The sequence below is a fragment of the Saccostrea echinata genome, unplaced genomic scaffold, assembly GCF_033153115.1.
Source record: "Saccostrea echinata isolate AGI-Se365-2 ecotype Australia unplaced genomic scaffold, CSIRO_AGI_Sech_v1 ptg000027l, whole genome shotgun sequence".
Taxonomy (NCBI): domain Eukaryota; kingdom Metazoa; phylum Mollusca; class Bivalvia; order Ostreida; family Ostreidae; genus Saccostrea; species Saccostrea echinata.
Window position 1 is genome coordinate 8832347 of NW_026889776.1, and position 20965 is coordinate 8853311.

At 35.5% G+C, this 20965-nt stretch overlaps 1 protein-coding gene across 1 annotated transcript in view; it reads left to right on the top strand.

Moving 5' to 3' along the window:
• The window catches only part of LOC133193483 (fumarylacetoacetase-like), a 32109-nt gene extending 11677 nt beyond the window's left edge, over positions 1-20432 (top strand). Inside the window, exons 7-12 of the mRNA XM_061329452.1 lie at positions 618-770; positions 7798-8004; positions 8630-8676; positions 10802-10903; positions 12177-12294; positions 20194-20432. Of these exons, the coding sequence (XP_061185436.1) occupies positions 618-770; positions 7798-8004; positions 8630-8676; positions 10802-10903; positions 12177-12294; positions 20194-20273 (707 nt within the window). The 3' untranslated portion in view covers positions 20274-20432. The remainder of the gene's footprint in view (positions 1-617; positions 771-7797; positions 8005-8629; positions 8677-10801; positions 10904-12176; positions 12295-20193) is intronic.
• Positions 20433-20965: the final 533 nt, after the last annotated feature.

A 20965-nucleotide genomic window follows, 5' to 3' on the forward strand; every position in this document is an offset into this window, starting at 1 on the left:
TTTAGCCCTATAAAAACATATAGTACACCGTCTGGAAGAATACGTACTTGTAGAGAAAAGTCTCGACAAAAAGTTAAAGCCATAAAAAAGTAGTGCGCCCCGTAAAACAAGCGAGATATTTCAGTGCGCCCAGACCCTCCATTTTGAAAAAAGACAGAATATCGTCATTTTCGTCTTCTTTCCTATTTAATGCAAATAAATTGACAAATAACTCTTCCACTCTTATTTTTGCTTGGGAAATTTATACTGTCAACATAACCAGTATTGTAGTCAACTGTATTAGAGAAATGAAGTTCGTTTACGATGTTTTTTGTCCTTTTTTCGGTTGGTGGATCTAACATTTTTCAAAGAGAGGTAACTTGGTATTCTAGAAACACTCTGAATTTTTATGACTGTTTTTCGTCATTTTCTTAAAAATGACGAGTTTAAGTCATAATAAAAATTTTATTTTATGGCTTAAAATCGTCATTTTAAAAATGACGGATTTCAGTCTCACCCCTGACTGAAATTAGATAGAAAACATTCATATCTAAATCATTTTAATTATAATTTGTAGTATATACAGTGTCCTATGCACAGATTTAAAATTTGTACTTATGTGTACATTTCTATTCCAGCTCAGCCCCCTGTGTTTGGCCCCTGTAAGCTGTTTGACTTTGAGCTGGAGATGGCATTCTTTGTTGGCCCCGGTAACCAGCTGGGAGAACCAATCAGTATAGATAAGGCAGAGGAACACATCTTTGGGATGGTGCTGATGAATGACTGGAGTGGTAAGACTTCCCACCCATTCCCCCTGTTTGTTTGTTTTAATGTTGTTTAACATCCCTCTCAAGAATTTTTCACCCATATGGAGACGCCACCACTTGCCAGTGGAGGGCTGCAAATTTATACCTATACTCGGTACGCAGGGCCATTGAGCAGTGAGGGATCTTTTTCGTGCCAACACGGACATGGGACCTGGGTTTATACGGTTTCATCCGAAGGACCGGTCTCTATGTCCGGCAGTGGATTCAAACTGGCAACGCAAGGATCTGCTCCTTATTCAGCAACTCTAGAGCACAAATTTTAATCATTGCACCGGTATATAAGTGCACTGCAAAGCACTGATTTCATTCTTATCTCTCTTCGTGTCTGGACGAGTAAGCAGATCTGTTGGAGAATTCAATCAAATTATATCTTATTGTAGATTTATCCACAAAATATTTTAGTTGCAAATGCATGCAGGAATTTTCATTGCGTCATATTAGATCTAATTTAGATACAAGTGTAAAACATGCAATCACAATACGAAGGTACAACTCTGCATTTTCTGGCAGCCGCATGGTTATTATTATGATGTACAATTCTTTTTTGAACAGATATCAAATCTTTAATACATTTATTCAACAACAACCAAAAATTTCACTCCATTTTCAAGTTTAACCTCACCAGTAATATTATAGATATCTTTTACTCTGTTCATCAAAGGGAGCACTTGAATCACACTTTAATTAAACAAATGAAATGTATGTGTACAGAATATTGGGGATGCAAAATAAATAAAAGATTTAATATCAAACAACATAATTTGCTTTCATGGCCCGAATTTGATTTTCCCCAACCAAAGGGAATCCTGTCATTACCTGTACATGCTCATTTAGAGGATTGTGTAAAGTGCCATAAGGTAGGGCTGTTCAGTAATATCAATAATATTGGTATATTGTGATTCATTAACAAAAAATATCATATTACGATACTTTTTCCAGTACCGATACACCGGCAAACTGCTTGGGCTTTAGATTTCTTAGTAAAATATAAAATATAATATGCCAGAAATGTTTTCCATCGTGCCAAACAGTAGGGTTGCTGTTGTATGGTTGCATTTCATTCCAAAACTGAAATGAAATCTTAAAAAAAAATTGTATTAAAATAAATGTATTTATAATAGTTTTACACAGGTTGCTTATAGATGGAGATTGATAAAATAAGAAAAGGAGCATTTTAACTGTCGTTTAAAATATTGCAATACAGTTAAAGATATCGCAATACGAAATTTTCAGCCGATACCCAGCCCTATACCATTAGGCATATAAAAAAATAAATTTCATAAAATATAATGCATTTACATCACTCAAAACCCAGGTTTTCATATCTGATATTTTATTTTCTTTACTTGTCTGTTTTGCAACTGAGCAACAAACAGATTGTCATATGTATCTGTACACAGTCCCCTAGGACTACTCAACTCACAGTCTATAAAAGTGAGGAACTGTCCATCCTGGTCTATGATGTGAACACAATCATTGTCAACATCAGCTGCAAGAATGTGACTCTGACTGTCTGTGGTGATTCCTCGTAGACTAAAAGGTTTGCTATTTGGAGCATTAGTATGTCCAGTATACCTGAATCTCAGTGTTCCGGCCTGATTGACCACCACTACTGCCTTAGCTGCACAGTCAGCCACACAGATATCCAGGTTCCTGTTCTCAATGATGCATTTAATGTCAGTTGATGAATAGAGAGGCCGACCTTGATTATCAAACTGAATGGTTTGTTTCTCTGTGGAGTCGGAGTAACGGACAACCTTTGTTTGTTTGTTATCATCACTGTCCATGACGACCAGGAGGTCAACAGTGGAGGTGCTGCAGACATTTCGAGGTATCCAGTTCTTTAGTCTGATTACTGTCTCAATCCTTTTATTATCCCAGATGTTGACAGTTCTGTCACTGGGATCAGTATAAACAAGATGCCCATGTTTAGTTACTGCTATGCCATTGGGAACTTTTCCTGATTTGGTTCTGATTGACTTAAGTAGTGAGCCCTGACTGATGCTGAACAGTTTCATGGTATTCACATATCCTCTTGTCCATATTTCTTCATCATTCAGACAGGCCACACCTAACAGGACATTGCTGTACCCCGTGTCTATAGTGGTAACATTTTGTGCTTTTTTAAGCAGCTCTTTTACTTGGGGACTGATTACTTCCGGTGATTTCTGTTTCTCCTTTCTGTTGTAGCCAGGTTCATCAGAAGGAAGAGTTAGGGTTGATAGTTTCCCAAACTGTTTCAGAAATTCTTCTTCTTGATATTGTATTGGGGTAAAATATGGAAGTAATACTTCCAGTTTATAAGGGAATTCTTTAAATTCTGTTACTGTTCTGCTAAATTGAAGAAGTAGAGAGATGTCATTTGATTCCAGTATTTTTGAGGAGGCTTGGATTGCATCTTCTATTCCTGAAATTCTTTGATTTATTTCAGCTATGTGTTTCTTCAAAATGTCAAAGTGTCTAGATTTCATGGTGTCCACTTCAGCTTTGAGGTTTTGAACAATGTTGTCAATTATCTTGTGCCACGCATCTCCATGTTTTGTTATAGTTGCTGAGAGATCTCCATATTCCTTTTCAAACTGACTCATTTTATTTTGTACCTCAGAGACAGTGTCCTGATAGGCTGGGTAAATGCTTGTCCTCATTTCTTCAAATTTTCTCTCAATTTCCTTTTTCTTAGAATTGTAAAATGTCAGTATTTGACAAATTTTATGACCTGAATGACTTTCAGAGGCTATACAAGCACTGCAGATGGGAACATCACATTGGTTACAGTACATTTCACATTGTTCTTTGTCATGAGAGGTACATCTAGGGTAAAGAGGAGTTGATTTTCGATATTTGAATTGAACAATTTCATGTTTTTTACTGGATTCATCAGACATTGAGTGTTCTCCCACACAGGCCTTACACAAGTTGATGAGGCATGTATCACAGTGCATCTGTACCACTGCAGACTCACACAGGTCACATCGCATCACATCCTGGGCACTGATACGGGGGTCCATTGCTTTATGAAATGATGATCTGAAATTCACATAAAGCATAAAATCATAAAGGTGTGTAAAATCTTATTTCTGTGTCATGAGAACATGTCTTGAAACTTTATCATCATCATCATATAATTCCTAAGACTGATTCCATGGCTTTGTTGGAGTGCCTGTTTCACTGTTGTACAATGTCCTGAATTAGGACCTAACTGTTGCTCTTGAGATCACTGTGTTTTAAAGCTCATCAAAAGTACATTACCATCAGAACTTACAAGAATTGTTGTACAATATGCAAATATTAAATCACACACTTGGTGTCTGTGAGGTACTTTCCACTAGGTTCACAGTTGTTTTTTTGTTGTACGTGGCTTATAACTTCCCTGTCTACCTGCTGATTGTCACATGATTTGTAAATGCTGATAAAGGAGTTGTCTTTCTTTACCTGTCATGCAGCTAGTCATTTTAAAGGCATTCGATCTGAATTGCATTATTTACATGATTAATCTTCAGATTTCACTCTCTGTGGATATTTTAGGCATTCATTGTCTAGGATATATTTCTTTTTTTGTACATTTTTAGCTCACCTCGACGAAGTCGAGATGAGCTTATGCTATACCCCCGGCGTCGGCGTTAGCGTCGGTGTCCCAGGTTAAAGTTTTAGGAGCAAGTCCCATTCCCAAGTAACTATAAGCCCTACCTGGACCAAACTTGCATGGATGATGCATCTAGGGATGGACACTACCACACTTGCTTCGGATGCTGGATCTGACCTAGATTTTTCAGATGAGTGACCAGGTTAAAGTTTTAGGAGCAGGTCCATTCCCAAGTAACTATAAGCCCTACCTGGATCAAACTTGCATGGATGATGCATCTAGGGATGGACACTACCACACTTGCTTCGGATGCTGGATCTGACCTAGATTTTCCGGATGAGTGACCAGGTTAAAGTTTTAGGAGCAGGTCCATTCCCAAGTAACTATAAGCCCTACCTTGACCAAACTTGCATGGATGATGCATCTAGGAATGGACACTACCACACTTGCTTCGGATGCTGGATCTAACCTAGATTTTCCAGATGAGTGACCAGGTTAAAGTTTTAGGAGCAGGTCCATTCCCAAGTAACTATAAACCCTACCTTGACCAAACTTGCATGGATGATGCATCTAGGGATGGACACTACCACACTTGCTTCGGATGCTGGATCTGACCTAGATTTTCCAGATGAGTGACCAGGTTAAAGTTTTAGGAGCAGGTCCATTCCCAAGTAACTATAAACCCTACCTTGACCAAACTTGCATGGATGATGCATCTAGGGATGGACACTACCACACTTGCTTCGGATGCTGGATCTAACCTAGATTTTCCAGATGAGTGACCAGGTTAAAGTTTTAGGAGCAGGTCCATTCCCAAGTAACTATAAGCCCTACCCGGACCAAACTTGCATGGATGATGCATCCAGGGATGGACACTACCACACTTGCTTCGGATGCTGGATCTGACCTAGATTTTCCACATGAGTGAATTTTAGCCATATTTTAACCAAATTAGCATGGATGATGTATCTAGGGATGGACACTTCCAGACTTGCCTTGGATTCTGAATCTGACGTACATTTTCCAGATGAGTGACCAGGGTAATTTTTTTGGAGTAGCTATATAATATTATGGCCTGTTATGATTAAACTTGCATAGATGGTGCATCTAAGGATGAAAACTTCCAGACTGGCTTTGGATGTTGGAACTGACCAAAATTTTCTTGATTACTTAACAGGTCAAAAGTTTTTTGAGCAGGTCTATAATTAAATCAAACTTGCGTGGATATTGATCTTGGGCTGTACCCTAACTAGAAAAAAAATATGATGTGAAATTTGCCTTACGTGTAGATAACATTCGTCGAGGTGAGCTTCGTAATCTTTGATTACCTATGTTTCTATGGGTAACCATTGTCTCAGACAAACCCAGTCAACTTCAACTAAGGCACTGGTTGGCAAAGTGGTGTACTTGTGTTAAATGATCACGAAGCTTGCTTCCAAGAAAATACAAAATGTAGTAATTAACCTTTACAACATTTAATCTGGTCCCCTTATTTTTCATTAGACTTTTGTGCATGTGTTTCCTAATTTTCAGATAAAATTCACATTTTATGCACATCTTTTCTGTAAGCAGTGTTTGATAGTCATATTTAGGAATGACTCTAATTCTTGGCCAAATTATTCGAGTATAACCTGGTTTGGGTTAGTTTACGCTTTATAATCTGCAAAGCGGATTATAAAACAGCGTAAACTGACCCAAACCAGGTTATACTCGAATAATTTGGCCAAGAATTAGAGTCATTCCTTATAATTTAATTTTAAAATCATTAAATAACTATGGGTGTAAAATTTCGTTGCTTTTTATTAGTTCAAATTTGCCACTCAATAATACAACCATACTAACGGAAGTAACGGAAGTGATGGGAAGCAAGGGGAGGTAAAAACTGATACATAGGCCTAGCAGCCTTGTTGTTTGTTTACATGTGGTAAGATCGAATTGTTGTTTGAAGTTAAAGGTACTTTTATTAAATCTGGAATTTTCCATGAATCCCGAGGACTGGAAATGAGAGGATTGTATGGATACAGATAATTCAGCTGGTTGTCAGGGGGGTGTGTCCCCATACCAAACCAGGTTATACAGAAATAATTTGTGTTCCTTTTTGGATATTAACCAATCAGAGGCTAGAATACAAACAAAATTAAATTATTTGTTGATAATAGGAGTCAGACTGGGGTAATTGTAATCAGTAATTGTAATCAGTAATTGTAATTGGCTGGTTATGAGTAATCAGTAATTATCTGTTTTTCTGATTACACATAATTGTAATTTAATCAGTTACTCTGAAAAAAGTCTGGTATTCATGATTACTTTTTGATTACTTTATGATTATAATGATTTAAAAAGTGTTTGGTCTTTGATGATATTCAGTGAATATTTTTCAGTGTGCAAATTTTTTTATATTAAGTAAAAAATGTTAGAAAACTTATAGGCTACATATAGATATATTTTTTTCTAATGCCTTCAGAAATTTTTACTATCAGACCGGACAGATCCATTGACCAGGCAATGAGTGATTTCTGTCAGTTACTGTCTATATTCATTGGTCATTTCAAAATTAGCACTTAGCAATTCACCTTGTGTGACTAGATATATGTACTCAGGAAATTACTACAGGGTTATTTTAAAGTTTGACTTTTTTTTTCAGTTATTAATAACATGTATGTTATGCAATATTTTGTTTTCCCTGTAAATCTTTAAACATGCAAGTGAATTTTTTTATCAAAGGTACCTTTGTGATGTGTGTTCTAAAAATCACAACTTCGTTTGATTTACCAAAAAAGTGAATTAATTAGCAATAAAACACAGGTGTGCTTAAGTTGGGTCAGCCTGGGTAATATCAATGCTATCCAAAGCCAAAGCTGCTTACCTTCTCTCTATATATATATGGGTAACGATTGTTATGGAATTTCAATGTAATTTTTGATCAGGAACATGTAGATGACATAGTAAGATATAAAAAATAAAGAAAACTATTTTTAAGAAAATATTGAAAAATCATAAAAGGGGAGGTGGGTTGCATCATAAAAGTAGGGTCCTGTCCACAAGCACCACCTGTGCCATGGATAGATAAAATGTGGTTATTTACCCTCACATTCTTGTCGCCCTATACATCTCGCCATCTATTTGCGTGTTTCCTAAACAATTTATAGAGATGTTGATCTGCTTCAGAGATGAAGGCTGACCAGAGGAAGAAGTCATTTATTTTCCAATTCAAAAGGTTGAACCTCAAGGTCAAAGGCAATAATGGATTATTAGTGCCTTGATTAGTGCATGCAACACATGGTCAATATTTTAAAGTAAAATCCAGCTTATGAATTTATTTATCTTAAGTTCATAATTAAAAAAAATTAAAAATAAGGCAAACTAATGATTTAAACATCATTCACATCTCTGGACACTCTTTTTCAGCCCGTGACATTCAGAAGTGGGAATATGTTCCACTAGGTCCATTCCTGGGAAAAAACCTGGGGACCACTATATCCCCATGGGTGGTCACGATGGAGGCCTTAAAACCCTTCCTGGTTCCTAACACTGCCCAGGATCCTAAACCTCTCCCATACCTCTATCATGAAGACCCTTACAACCTGGACATCCACCTGGAAGTAGCTATTAAAGGTGAGAAAAATATAAAAATTAGGGTCAATGTCAAAATAATCTGATAATTTCTCATTAATCATAACTTGTTTTTAGCTCACCTGAGCTTAAGGCTCAAGTGAGCTTTTCTGATCGAAATTTGCCCGTCGTATGTCATTGGTGTTATTGGCGTTTTTGTCGTTGTCATACTAAACTTTTCATATTGTTGTCTTCTTCTCCAGAACCACTGAGCCAATTTCAAACAAAATGACACAGAGTATCCTTGGGTGAAGGTGGTTCAAGTTTGTTCAAATGAAGGGCCACACCCTCTTCTAGGGGGAAGATAATAGAGAAATAGTGAAAATTGTGCAAAGTTATTTTAAAAATCTTCTTGAGAACCACTGTGCTAGAAATGATGAAACTTATGTGAAAGCTTCTTTTCCTATTTGAACAAACTTAAATCTCCTTCACATAAGGCTGCTTTATGGCAAGATTATTTGAAAATGGCCCAGTGGTTCTCGAGAAGAAGTCAAAAATGTGAAATGCTTACAGACGGATAGACAGACGGACTTCGGATATAATGTGATCAGAAAAGCTCACTTGAACTTCCAGCTCAGTTGAGCCAACTATATCTACTCCAGCATTAACTGTATGTATTAACTTTCAGGTGAAGGAATGAGCAAACCCTCAACTGTATGTCGCAGCAACTTCAAGGTTTGAGAATTTACTATAAATATAATAAACACAGAAAGGTAACTTAAAAGTACCCCGAGAGTTTCTTTTGAGCTTTAAAAACTGGAAACACTTTAATTTATTGCAAATGTGCAAATAATCAGGCTAGACATTGACATCAATTTGATAGGAAGCATTGACATCTATAATAGAGTCTTTTTGCAATTTCCTGGTGGGAAACATATATAATTGTTACATTAAAGAACAAGGTTCACTTAGGGCTTTTTTTGGGGGGCCCAGTGAATTTCTAAAAAATCAAAACAGCTCAGTTTCAGTTGAAAATACATTACATTTCACTTCAAGCCTTGATGACTGTATATCTATTAAAAATGACGTTATTTTCTCCTTTAGTCCATGAATTATGACATCATTATTCCTTAAATCCTGACAATTTCTGCAAAAATGGCCAAAAATTTAAGCTTTTTTACAATATTTTGCATAGACTAACAAAAAGCTTATTAATAATATTTCCAGTAATGAACATTTGTAAACTTTGAACTTCAAGATCTACTTACAGTAAAACATGCTTGTAACAAAGTGCAAGGGACATGATTTTGTCATTATAAACAAAATTCGTTATATCCATTAAGTTCACAATATATTTTAATGTCGAGTGGAATGAAAATCATTTTGCTGTGAAAGCTTTGATTAATTAAAAGTGTGTTGGCTATAAGCATGTAATACTGTATAGAGTTAAACATGCTTATAACGAAGTGCCAGGGACGGGCGATTTTGCTTCGTTATAAGCATTATTATATCCAATAAGTTTTGATGCCCCACCATGAATATGGCAGGGGCATATAGTGTTTGTCATGTCCATCTTCCGTCACACTTTGCGTTTAACTCTGTTCAAAGATCAGTTTCAAAGAAACTATCCAAGATATTTTTATCAAACTTCATATGCTGATAGATATTGATGAGAGCTATGCAACTGTATCAACATTTTTTGACCTTGACCTTTCCTTTGACCTTGACCTCACTTTTCTTAAAAATAGTGTTTAGCTCAATTTTAAAGATACCATTCAAGATAGTGTAATCAAACTTCATATGTTGATGCATACTGATGTAAGCTATTCAACTGCATCAACATTTTTTGACCTTGACCTTTCTTTTGACCTTGACCTCACTTTTCTTAAATTAGTGTTTAGCTCAGTTTTAAAGATAGCTTTCAAGATAGTGTAATCAAACTTCATATGTTGGTACATACTAATGTAAGCTATTCAACTGCATCAACATTTTTTGACCTTGACCTCACTTTTCTTAAATTAGTGTTTAGCTCAGTTTTAATGAAACCATTCAAGATATTTTTAACAAACTTCATATGCTGATACATACTGATGAGAGCTATTCAACTGTATCAATATTTTTTACCTTGACCTTTCTTTTGACCTTGACCTCACTTTTCTTAAATAAGTTTTAGCTCAGTTTTAAATATACCATTCAAGAAAGTGTAATCAAACTTCATATGCTGATACATACTGATGAGAGCTATTCAACTGCATCAACATTTTTTGACCTTGACCTTTTCTTTGACCTTGACCTCACTTTTCTTAAATCAGTGTCAAACTTCATATGCTGATACGTACTGATGAGAGCTATTCAATTGCATCAATATTTTTTAACTATGACCTTTTCTTTGACCTTGACCTCACTTTTCTTAAATAAGTGTTTAGCTCAGTTTTAAAGAAACCATTCATAATATTTTTATCAATCTTCATATGTTGATACATACTGATGTAACCTTTTCAACTGCATCAACATTTTTTGACCTTTCCTTTGACCTTGACCTCACTTTTCTTAAATTAGTGTCAAACTTCATATGCTGATACATACTGATGTAAGCTATTCAACTGCATCAATATTTTTTTCACCTTGGCCTTTCCTTTGACCTTGACCTCACTTTCTCAATTTGTGTTAAAATGTTGCATTACTAATATACCCTCGGCAGGGCATTCATGTCCTATGGACATATTTCTAGTTCAATATATTTTAAAGTCAAGGGGAATGAAAATGACATCGCTATAAGTGTCAACTCATTATAAGCCTGTTCGCTATAAGCATGTTTTACCGTATCTGTATTAATAACCATTTTGAATATATTTTGCAGTACATGTACTGGACAATGAAACAGCAGTTGACCCACCACACAGTAACTGGTTGTAATGCCAACCCAGGGGACTTAATGGCCTCAGGAACAATTAGTGGAGAGGTATGTACAAATCTATATTAATGTTCACCCATGGGACTTCATGACCTCAAAATACAAATAATTAGTGGAGAAGTAACAAAACTACTTAAACCCAGGGAACCTTTTGGCCTCAGGGACAATTATTGAAGAACATGTATGTACATTGCTTAATAACCATTGCATCCAGGTCTGGTAAAAGGACCCTTTCCAATTGAAAATTGACTCTTTTTCCTAAAACTTAAGTAAACTTTCAAAAAGGTGTAAATAAGGAATAAGCCTACAATCTAACTCTTTAATCCAAGTTAAAAATAATATAAGACATCAATTATTTCAATTTTTTCCCTTTTTTTGGATTTAAAATTCCTAATTGAAAGGGTACAGGATTCTGTACCAAAAAGGGTTGATTAGATTGAATAATACTAGGTTGATCTTTTACCATGAAATTGTGAACCTAAGAACTGCTTTTTGATGAATTTTAGGGAATAAGCAATATAAATGAATCCCTTTAATGTACTGTAGATGACCATTAATTTAGGCTATGTAAGCAGTCACGTTTTTTTCCTTGAAAAATTGTCACAGCATGCTTACAATGCATTAAGGACATGTATTGATATTCAAAAAAAAAAAATCTGCCCGTAGATTGAACAGATATTGTGATTCCATGGAATTATGACCCTGTAGAAAATCAGAAGAGGACATCTGAAAATCTGTAGAGGACACCTTTTTTTTAAATAATGAATGTATGATATATATAGATTCTCTAACTAGTTCAAGTTAGTAATGTTTTTCTCAAACTCTTTTTTTTTTTAAAAGACAAAGCTAGCTTGTTTCTCCCATTATACAAACATATACTAGTATGATGTTTTGATGAAATAAACATTGCACTGAAGAAGTTGACTATTCCATTAGTATATAAATAGATTCCTGGTTATATACCTAAATAATAATTATCATGAAAAATACAAGGGAAAAGTTAAAGGAATAAAACGTTTAATTATAGATGGTTTCAATCATACTCTGTAATTGCATTTTGTGCCATCATAGGCATGAACCTGGAAATGAAGTCCCTGAAAAACAGCCAATTAGAATTGTCCTAGGTGTTAGAAGCAAATTGGAATCATTCTAGGTGTTCTCTTACATGTAAAGAATCGCTGCACAGGAGTGATAAAATATATAGGGGTACAGTGTTATGGTAGAAGTGTTATTTTTGATATGAAAAACCTATGATATACTCTCTAAAAAGAAAACTTTTATGACAGTATGTTATAGTAACCTTTGATATCTTATGTTACAGACTGAGGACTCCTATGGCAGTATGTTAGAGCTGTGTTGGAAGGGAACAAAGACTGTAGACCTGGGAAATGGAGAAACCAGGAAGTTTCTAAAGGATGGGGACGATGTCATTATGACAGGTTAGGGTTTCTCTTATAACAAGCACATTATTGTATTCAATACTGTACCTGAAAGGTTCATTTTACGATACTATCACCATGCATTTCTTTTTAAGATTAAATGCTACTTATAATTTAAAAAATTTTTCAGAAGTTTGTCTATAGGAGTATGTCACCTCCATTTTATTCATTTTTTAGCTCACCTGAGCCAAAGGCTCAAGTGAGCTTTTCTAATCAAAATTTGTCCGTTGTCTGTTGTCCGCAGCAGTGGCATTGTCATTGTTGTAAACTTTTTAGAATTTCGTCTTCTTCTCCAGAACTACTGGGCCAATTTCAACCAAACTTGGCACAGAGTATCCTTGGGTGAAGGGGATTCAACCTTGTTCAAGTTTGTTCAAATCATGACTCCCAGGGGTAAGGTGGGGTCACAATGAATCATCAAATTTTTACATAGAAGTATATAGGAAAAATTTTTAAATTCTTCTTCTTAAGAACAGCAAAGCCATGGCTAGTCATATTTATATGGAAGCATCCTCAGATAGTGTAGATTCAAGTTTGTTATAATCATGACCCCAGGTGTTGGGTGGGGCCACAATGAAAGTTCAAACTTGTAGGAAAACAGTCACAGCTGGTCAAAAAAATATGTAAGCATCCTTAGTTAGTGTAGATTTAGTTTTGTTTAAATCATGCCCTCCTCCCCTCTCCCTCTTAGGTTTAGTTTTGGACCACTTATGCATTTAATAAGCTTTTCAATACTAAACTGATTTTTGCTTTTTTCTTAGCCACAGTGCTCAGGCAGGTGATGTGGCCCCTGGGCCTCTTGTTTAATTTTAATTTTTGTAACCATTCTGTTTATCTGAAGGTTTATGTATCCCTGTTTATCTGTAGGTTTATGTAACCCTCCAGTTTGTCTATCTGTAGGTTTATATAACCTCCCTGTTTGTTTATCTGTAGGTTTATGTAACCTTCCTGTTTGTTTATCTGTAGGTTTATGTAACCCTCTAGTTTGTTTATCTGTAGGTCTATATAACCTTCCTGTTTGTTTATCTGTAGGTTTATGTAACCTTCCTGTTTGTTTATCTGTAGGTTTATGTAACCTTCCTATTTGTTTATCTGTAGGTTTATGTAACCCTCTAGTTTGTTTATCTGTAGGTCTATATAACCTCCCTGTTTGTTTATCTGTAGGTTTATGTAACCTTCCTGTTTGTTTATCTGTAGGTTAATATAACCCTCCTGTTTGTTTATCTGTACGTTTATGTAAACTCCTGTTTGTTTATCTGTAGGTTTATGTAACCCCCCTGTTTGAATATCTGTAGGTTTATATAACCTCCCTGTTTGTTTTGCCCCGCCATGAATATGGCCGGGGCATATAGTGTTTGTCATGTCCGTCTTCCGTCCTTCTGTCCTTCCATCCTTCCATCCTTCCGTCCTTCTGTCACACTTTGCGTTTAGCTCTGTTCAAAGCTCAGTTTCAAAGATATTTTTATCAAACTTCATATGCTGATAGATATTGATGAGAGCTATGCAACTGCATCAACATTTTTTGACCTTGACCTTTCTTTTGACCTTGACCTCTGAATTAGTGTTTAGCTCAGTTTTAATGAAACCATTCAAGATATTTTTAACAAACTTCATATGCTGATACATACTGATGAGAGCTATTCGACTGCATCAATATTTTTGACCTTGACCTTTCCTTTGACCTTGACCTCACTTTTCTTAAATAAGTGTTTAGCTCAGTTTTAAAGATACCATTCAAGATAGTGTTATCAAACTTCATATGTTGATACATACTGATGAGAGCTATTCAACTGCAGCAACATTTTTTGACCTTGACCTATCCTTTGACCTTGACCTCACTTTTCTTTAATTAGTGTCAAACTTCATATGCTGATACATACTGATGAGAGCTATTCAACTGCATCAATATTTTTGACCTTGACCTTTCCTTTGACCTTGACCTCACTTTTCTTAAATAAGTTTTACCTCAGTTTTACCATTCAAGATAGTGTTATCAAACTTCATATGCTGATACATACTGATGAGAGCTATTCAACTGCATCAACATTTTTTGACCTTGACCTTTTCTTTGACCTTGACCTCACTTTTCTTAAATTAGTGTCAAACTTCATATGCTGATACATACTGATGAGAGCTATTCAATTGCATCAATATTTTTTGACCTTGACCTTTCCTTTGACCTTGACCTCACTTTTCTTAAATTATTGTTTAGCTCAGTTTTAAAGAAACCATTCCTAATATTTTTATCAAACTTCATATGCTAATACATACTGATGTAACCTTTTCAACTGCATCAACAATTTTTGTCCTTGACCTTTCCTTTCACCTTGACCTCACTTTTCTTAAATTAGTGTCAAACTTTATATGCTGATACATACTGATGTAAGCTATTCAACTGCATCAATATTTTTTGACTTTGACCTTTCCTTTGACCTTGACCTCACTTTTCTCAATTGGTGTTAAAATGTTGTGTTACTAATATACCCTCGGTGGGGCATTCATGTCCTATGGACATATTTCTAGTTTATCTGTAGGTTTATGTAACCTTCCTGTTTGTTTATCTGTAGGTTTATGTAACCTCCCTGTTTGTTTATCTGTAGGTTAATATAACCCTCCTGTTTGTTTATCTGTAGGTTTATGTTAACTCCTGTTTGTTTATCTGTAGGTTTATTTAACCCCCCTGTTTGTTTATCTGTAGGTTTATGTTAACTCCTGTTTGTTTATCTGTAGGTTAATGTTAACTCCTGTTTGTTTATCTGTAGGTTTATGTAACCCCCCCTTTTTGTTTATCTGTAGGTTTATGTAACCCTCCTGTTTGTTTATCTGTAGGTTTATGTTAACTCCTGTTTGTTTATCTGTAGGTTTATGTAACCCCCCTGTTTGTTTATCTGTAGGTTTATGTTAACTCCTGTTTGTTTATCTGTAGGTTTATGTAACCCCCCTGTTTGTTTATCTGTAGGTTTATGTAACCCTCCTGTTTGTTTATCTGTAGGTTTATGTAACCTCCCTGTTTGTTTATCTGTAGGTTTATGTAACCCTCCTGTTTGTTTATCTGTAGGTTTATGTAACCTCCCTGTTTGTTTATCTGTAGGTTTATGTAACCTCCCTGTTTGTTTATCTGTAGGTTGATATAACCCTCCTGTTTGTTTATTTGTAGGTTTATGATAACTCCCGTTTGTTTATCTGTAGGTTTATGTAACCCCCCTGTTTGAATATCTGTAGGTTTATATAACCTCCCTGTTTGTTTATCTGTAGGTTTATGTAACCTTCCTGTTTGTTTATCTATAGGTTTATGTAACCTCCCTGTTTGTTTATCTGTAGGTTAATATAACCCTCCTGTTTGTTTATCTGTAGGTTTATGTTAACTCCTGTTTGTTTATCTGTAGGTTTATGTAACCCCCCTGTTTGTTTATCTGTAGGTTTATGTAACCCTCCTGTTTGTTTATCTGTAGGTTTATGTAACCTCCTGTTCATATATCTGTAGGTTTATGTAACTGCACCTCCAAATCTGTATCTGTAGGTTTATGTGGCCCCCCTCTCATTTGTTTACTTGTAGGTTTATGTAATCACTGTTTGTGTTTCTGTAGGTTTATGTAACCCCCCACCTATTTGTTTATCTGTAGGTTTATGTAACCTCCTGTTTGTTTATCTGTAGGTTTGTGTAACCTCCTGTTTGTTTATCTGTAGGTTTATATAACCCCCCTGTTTGTTTATCTGTAGGTTTGTGTAACCTCCTGTTTGTTTATCTGTAGGTTTATTTAACCCCCCTGTTTGTTTATCTGTAGGTTTATGTTAACTCCTGTTTGTTTATCTGTAGGTTTATGTAACCCCCCTGTTTGTTAGGTCACCTGAGTCACTCAGGTGACCTATTGCTATACGTTCCTGTCCGTCGTCTGTTGTGTGTTAACATTTGAACATTTTAGCTTCTTCTCTGAAACCAATTAACCAATTTCAACCAAATTTGACATATAGCATCTATGGGTGAAGGAGAAAAAAATTGTGAATTTCATGGTCCCTGCCCCCCTGGGGCCTGAGGGGTTGGGCTAAAACCACCAAAAATAATGCAATCTTTAAAAATCTTCTTCTTTACTCCTGGACATCAAGCAGTCAAACTGTTGGCATCATTGTAATAAGCATTGAGCCCTCTACCAAAATTGTGAAATTCATGGCCCCAGGGTCAGGGGTTCTGGCCCAAGAGCGGGGCTATATAGATCATATAGCAAAAGTGCATTATTTCATTGAAAATTTTCTTCTCTGCTTCTGGGTATTAAATAAAGTAACTAAGTACATAGTTATGATGAGCAAGAGAGCCTCTTCCAAAATTATGAAATTCATGGCCCCAGGGTCAGGGGTTCTGGTGTAAGGGCAGGGCTCTATTGATTATGTAGTGAAAATGAATTAATTCTTTGAAAATCTTCTTCTCTGCTCTTGAGTGTTAAATAAAGTAACTAAGTACATAGTTATGATGAGCAAGAGAGCCTCTTCCAAAATTATGAAATTCATGGCCCCAGGGTCAGGGGTTCTGGTGTAAGGGCAGGGCTCTATTGATTATGTAGTGAAAATGAATTAATTCTTTGAAAATCTTCTTCTCTGCTCTTGAGTGTTAAATAAAGTAACTAAGTACATAGTTATGATGAGCAAGAGTGCTTCTACCAAAATTGTGAATTTCATGGCCCCAGGGTCAGGGGTTCTGGTGTTAGGGTGGGGCTCTATTGATTATATAGTGAAAATGCATTGGTTCTTTGAAAATCTTCTTCTCTGCTACTGGAGATTATTTAAACAAACTAAGTGCATGGTTATGATGCATAAGGATGCCTTTTCAAAAATTGTGAATTTCATGGCCCCAGGGTCAGGGGTTCTGGTGTTAGGGTGGGGCTCTATTGATTATATAGTGAAAATGCATTGATTCTTTGAAAATCTTCTTCTCTACTACTGGAGATTATTTAAACAAACTAAGTGCATGATTATGATAGGTAAGGATGCCTCTTCCAAAATTTTTAAATATATGGCCTCAGTTTTTGGGGTTCTTGAGGAGGGGGGGGGGGGTGCTCTATTGATTATATAGTGAAAAAGCATTAATTCTATTAATTAATCATTAATTAATCCTGTCTGCTCCTTAGAGTTGAGCTGATAAATAATTGCTTAGCTATGATGAAAATGGGAGCTTCGAACTGAATTTTTAAATCTTGTGGTCCTAGGGTCAGGAGTTCTGGCATAACGAGGGGTGGTGGGGGGTGGTTGATAATATAGTGGAAAAATGTTAATTCTTTGAAGTCCATAGTTATGATGATGAGGGTAACTCTTCCAAATTTGTAAATTTCTTGACCCTTGGTCTTAGGTTCTGGTGTTAGGGTAAGGCTTTGTTAAATCAGTAGTGAAAATGCATTGTACCTGTGAAATTCTTCTCTGCTTCTGGGCATATCGGAAGCAAACTGAGTAAAAGTTTAAATGATTTAAGTAAGAATATTTCTACCAGATTTTTGAACATCTGGACCATTTGTCTAAGCATTCTGGTCCTGGGCAGGGCTCTATTAATTTGTATTCTAATGAGAGAAGTTATTCCCCTTTCCCATTCACCTTTGATAATTAATCATTGTAAATAATGTATTTGAAAGGTTAATAGAATAAGATAATTATGCAAGAATGTTTATTGTATAATTCAAAAAGTACTTTCTTAGTTTTAATAATCAGGTAGACCTGTAAGTAATAGATGAATAAAAATGAGACAAAAATAACTTATCTTATTAAAAGTTCTTCAAAGACCATAAGAGAGGTCAATGCTAGAGGTCTTAATATGAGTTTAAAAATAGTACAGAAGACTAATAGTTTGTTAATAGTCTGCATGGTGATAGTGTTAAGTGGGGGACAGATTAGAACTTAATTTATGAGTTGATACTGAATACTAGACTAATTATTTTGTTGATCCTGATCTTCCTACTTCTCTTGCTTTAGGGCAACAAAGCTTCATCTATCAGTGTATTCAACTTCTAAATTGTTGTATTATACTCAGGTAACCGTTAAGGCCCTTGGGCCTCTTGTTTATGTAACCTCCTGTTTGTTTATCTGTAGGTTTATGTTAACTCCTGTTTGTTTATCTGTAGGTTTATGTAACCCCCCTGTTTGTTTATCTGTTTATTTATCTGTAGGTTTATGTAACCCACCTGTTTGTTTATCTGTAAGTTTATGTAACCCTCCTGTTTATTTATCCGTTTATTTATCTGTAGGTTTATGTAACCCCCCTGTTTGTTTATCTGTAGGTTTATGTATCCCTCCTGTTTATTAATCTGTTTATTTATCTGTAGGTTTATGTAACCTCCCTGTTTGTTTATCTGTAGGTTTATCTAACCTCCCTGTTTGTTTATCTGTAGGTTTATGTAACCCTCCTGTTTGTTTATCTGTAGGTTTATGTAACCTCCTGTTTGTTTATCTGTAGGTTTATGTAACCGTTCTGTTTGTTTATCTGTAGGATTACAAAACCCTCCTGTTTGTTTATCTGTAGGTTTATGTAACCTTCCTGTTTGTTTATCTGTAGGTTTATGTAACCCTCCTGTTTGTTTATCTGTAGGTTTATCTAACCTCCCTGTTTGTTAATCTGTAGGTTAATATAACCCTCCTATTTGTTTATCTGTAGGTTTATGTAAACCTCCTGTTTGTTTTTCTTTAGGTTTATGTAACCCTCCAGTTTGTTTATCTGTAGGTTTATGTAATCTCCTGTTTGTTTATCTTTAGGTTTATGTAACCCACCTGATTGTTTATCTGTAGGTTTATGTCACCCTCCTGATTGTTTATCTGTAGGTTTATGTCACCCTCCTGTTGGTTTATCTGTAGGATTACAAAACCCTCCTGTTTGTTTATCTGTAGGTTTATGTAACCTTCCTGTTTGTTTATCTCTAGGTTTATGTAACCCTCCTGTTTGTTTATCTGTAGGTTTATCTAACCTCCCTGTTTGTTAATCTGTAGGTTAATATTACCCTCCTGTTTGTTTATCTGTAGGTTTATCTAACCTCCTGTTTGTTTATCTGTAGGTTTATGTAACTCTCCTGTTTGTTTATCTGTAGGTTTACATAACCCTCCTGTTTGTTTATCTGTTGGTTTATGTAACCCTCCTGTTTGTTTATCTGTAGGTTTATGTAACCCTCCTGTTTATCTGTAGGTTTATGTAACCGTTCTGTTTGTTTATCTGTAGGTTTATGTAACCTTCCTGTTTGTTTATCTGTAGGTTTATCTAACCTCCCTGTTTGTTTATCTGTAGGTTAATATGACCCTCCTTTTTGTTTATCTGTAGGTTAATGTTACCCTCCTGTTTGTTTTTCTTTAGGTTTATGTAACTTCCTGTTTCTTTATCTGTAGGTTTATGTAACCCTCCAGTTTGTTTATCTGTAGGTTTATGTAATCTCCTGTTTGTTTATCTGTAGGTTTATGTAACCCTCCTGTTTGTTTATCTGTAGGTTAACGTAACCCTCCTGTGTGTTTATCTGTAGGTTTCTGTAACCCCCCTGTTTATCTAGGTTTTTTTTAACTCTCCTGTTTATCTGTAGGTTTATGTAACCCTTCTGTTTGTTTATCTGTAGGTTTATGTAACCTCCCTGTTTGTTTATCTGTAGGTTTATGTCACCCTTCTGTTGTTTATCTGTAGGTTTATGTCACCCTTCTGTTTGTTTATCTGTAGGTTTATGTAATCCTCCTGTTTGTTTACTTGTAGGTTTATGTAACCTCTTGTTTGTTTATCTGTAGGTTTATGTAACACTTCTGTTTGTTTATCTGTAGGTTTATGTAACCTCCCTGTTTGTTTATCTGTAGGTTTATGTAACCCTTCTGTTTGTTTATCTGTAGGTTTATGTAACCCCCCTGTTTGTTTATCTGTAGGTTTATGTAACCGTTCTGTTTGTTTATTTGCAGGTTACTGTGAGAAGGATGGAGTGAGGATTGGATTTGGTTCCTGTACAGGACAAGTTCTTCCAGCATTAAACATGTCTTGAAGCCGGGAACACAGTGTTCAATCCATTCATTGAACATTTTTATTTCATTTGTTGTTTTTCAATTAAAGCCCATTTTTTATAGATATCCTATGAATAAATGCTAGTGTAATGTGTGGTTTGAAATACTTTGAGGGCAAGAATCTCAATTTCCAAGCTACATGTAGTTTCTTGTCTTTTTTTCATCCATTACTCCTCATATATATGCTGATCCTGTTTGTTAGATTGATCATGAAAGGTTGCATCTAAGAATAAACATTAGGTTCAATCATCATGTATTTTTATTGCTGATGATAAAACAAACTTCCAGGAATTTTTAATTCACCTCAACAAATCAATACAACCCCAGCATTGTGTCCCAGTTAAGGTTTAGAGCAAGTCTAATCCTCAATCCAATTAACTATAAGCCCGACCTGGACCAAATTTGCTTAAATGATGCATCAAGAGATGGACACTACCAGACTTGCTTCAGATGCTGGATCTGTGGATCTGTTATATATTTTCAAGATTAGTTGATATTTGCTCTACCTAAACAAAACTAGCATTGATGATGCATTTAGGGATGTACACTACCAGACTTCCATTAACTGAACTGACCTTCACTTTCCAGATGAGTAACCAGGTTAAAGTTATTTGGAGCAAGACCATTTTCAAGTAACTATAAGCCTTACCTGGACCAACCTTGCATGGATGAA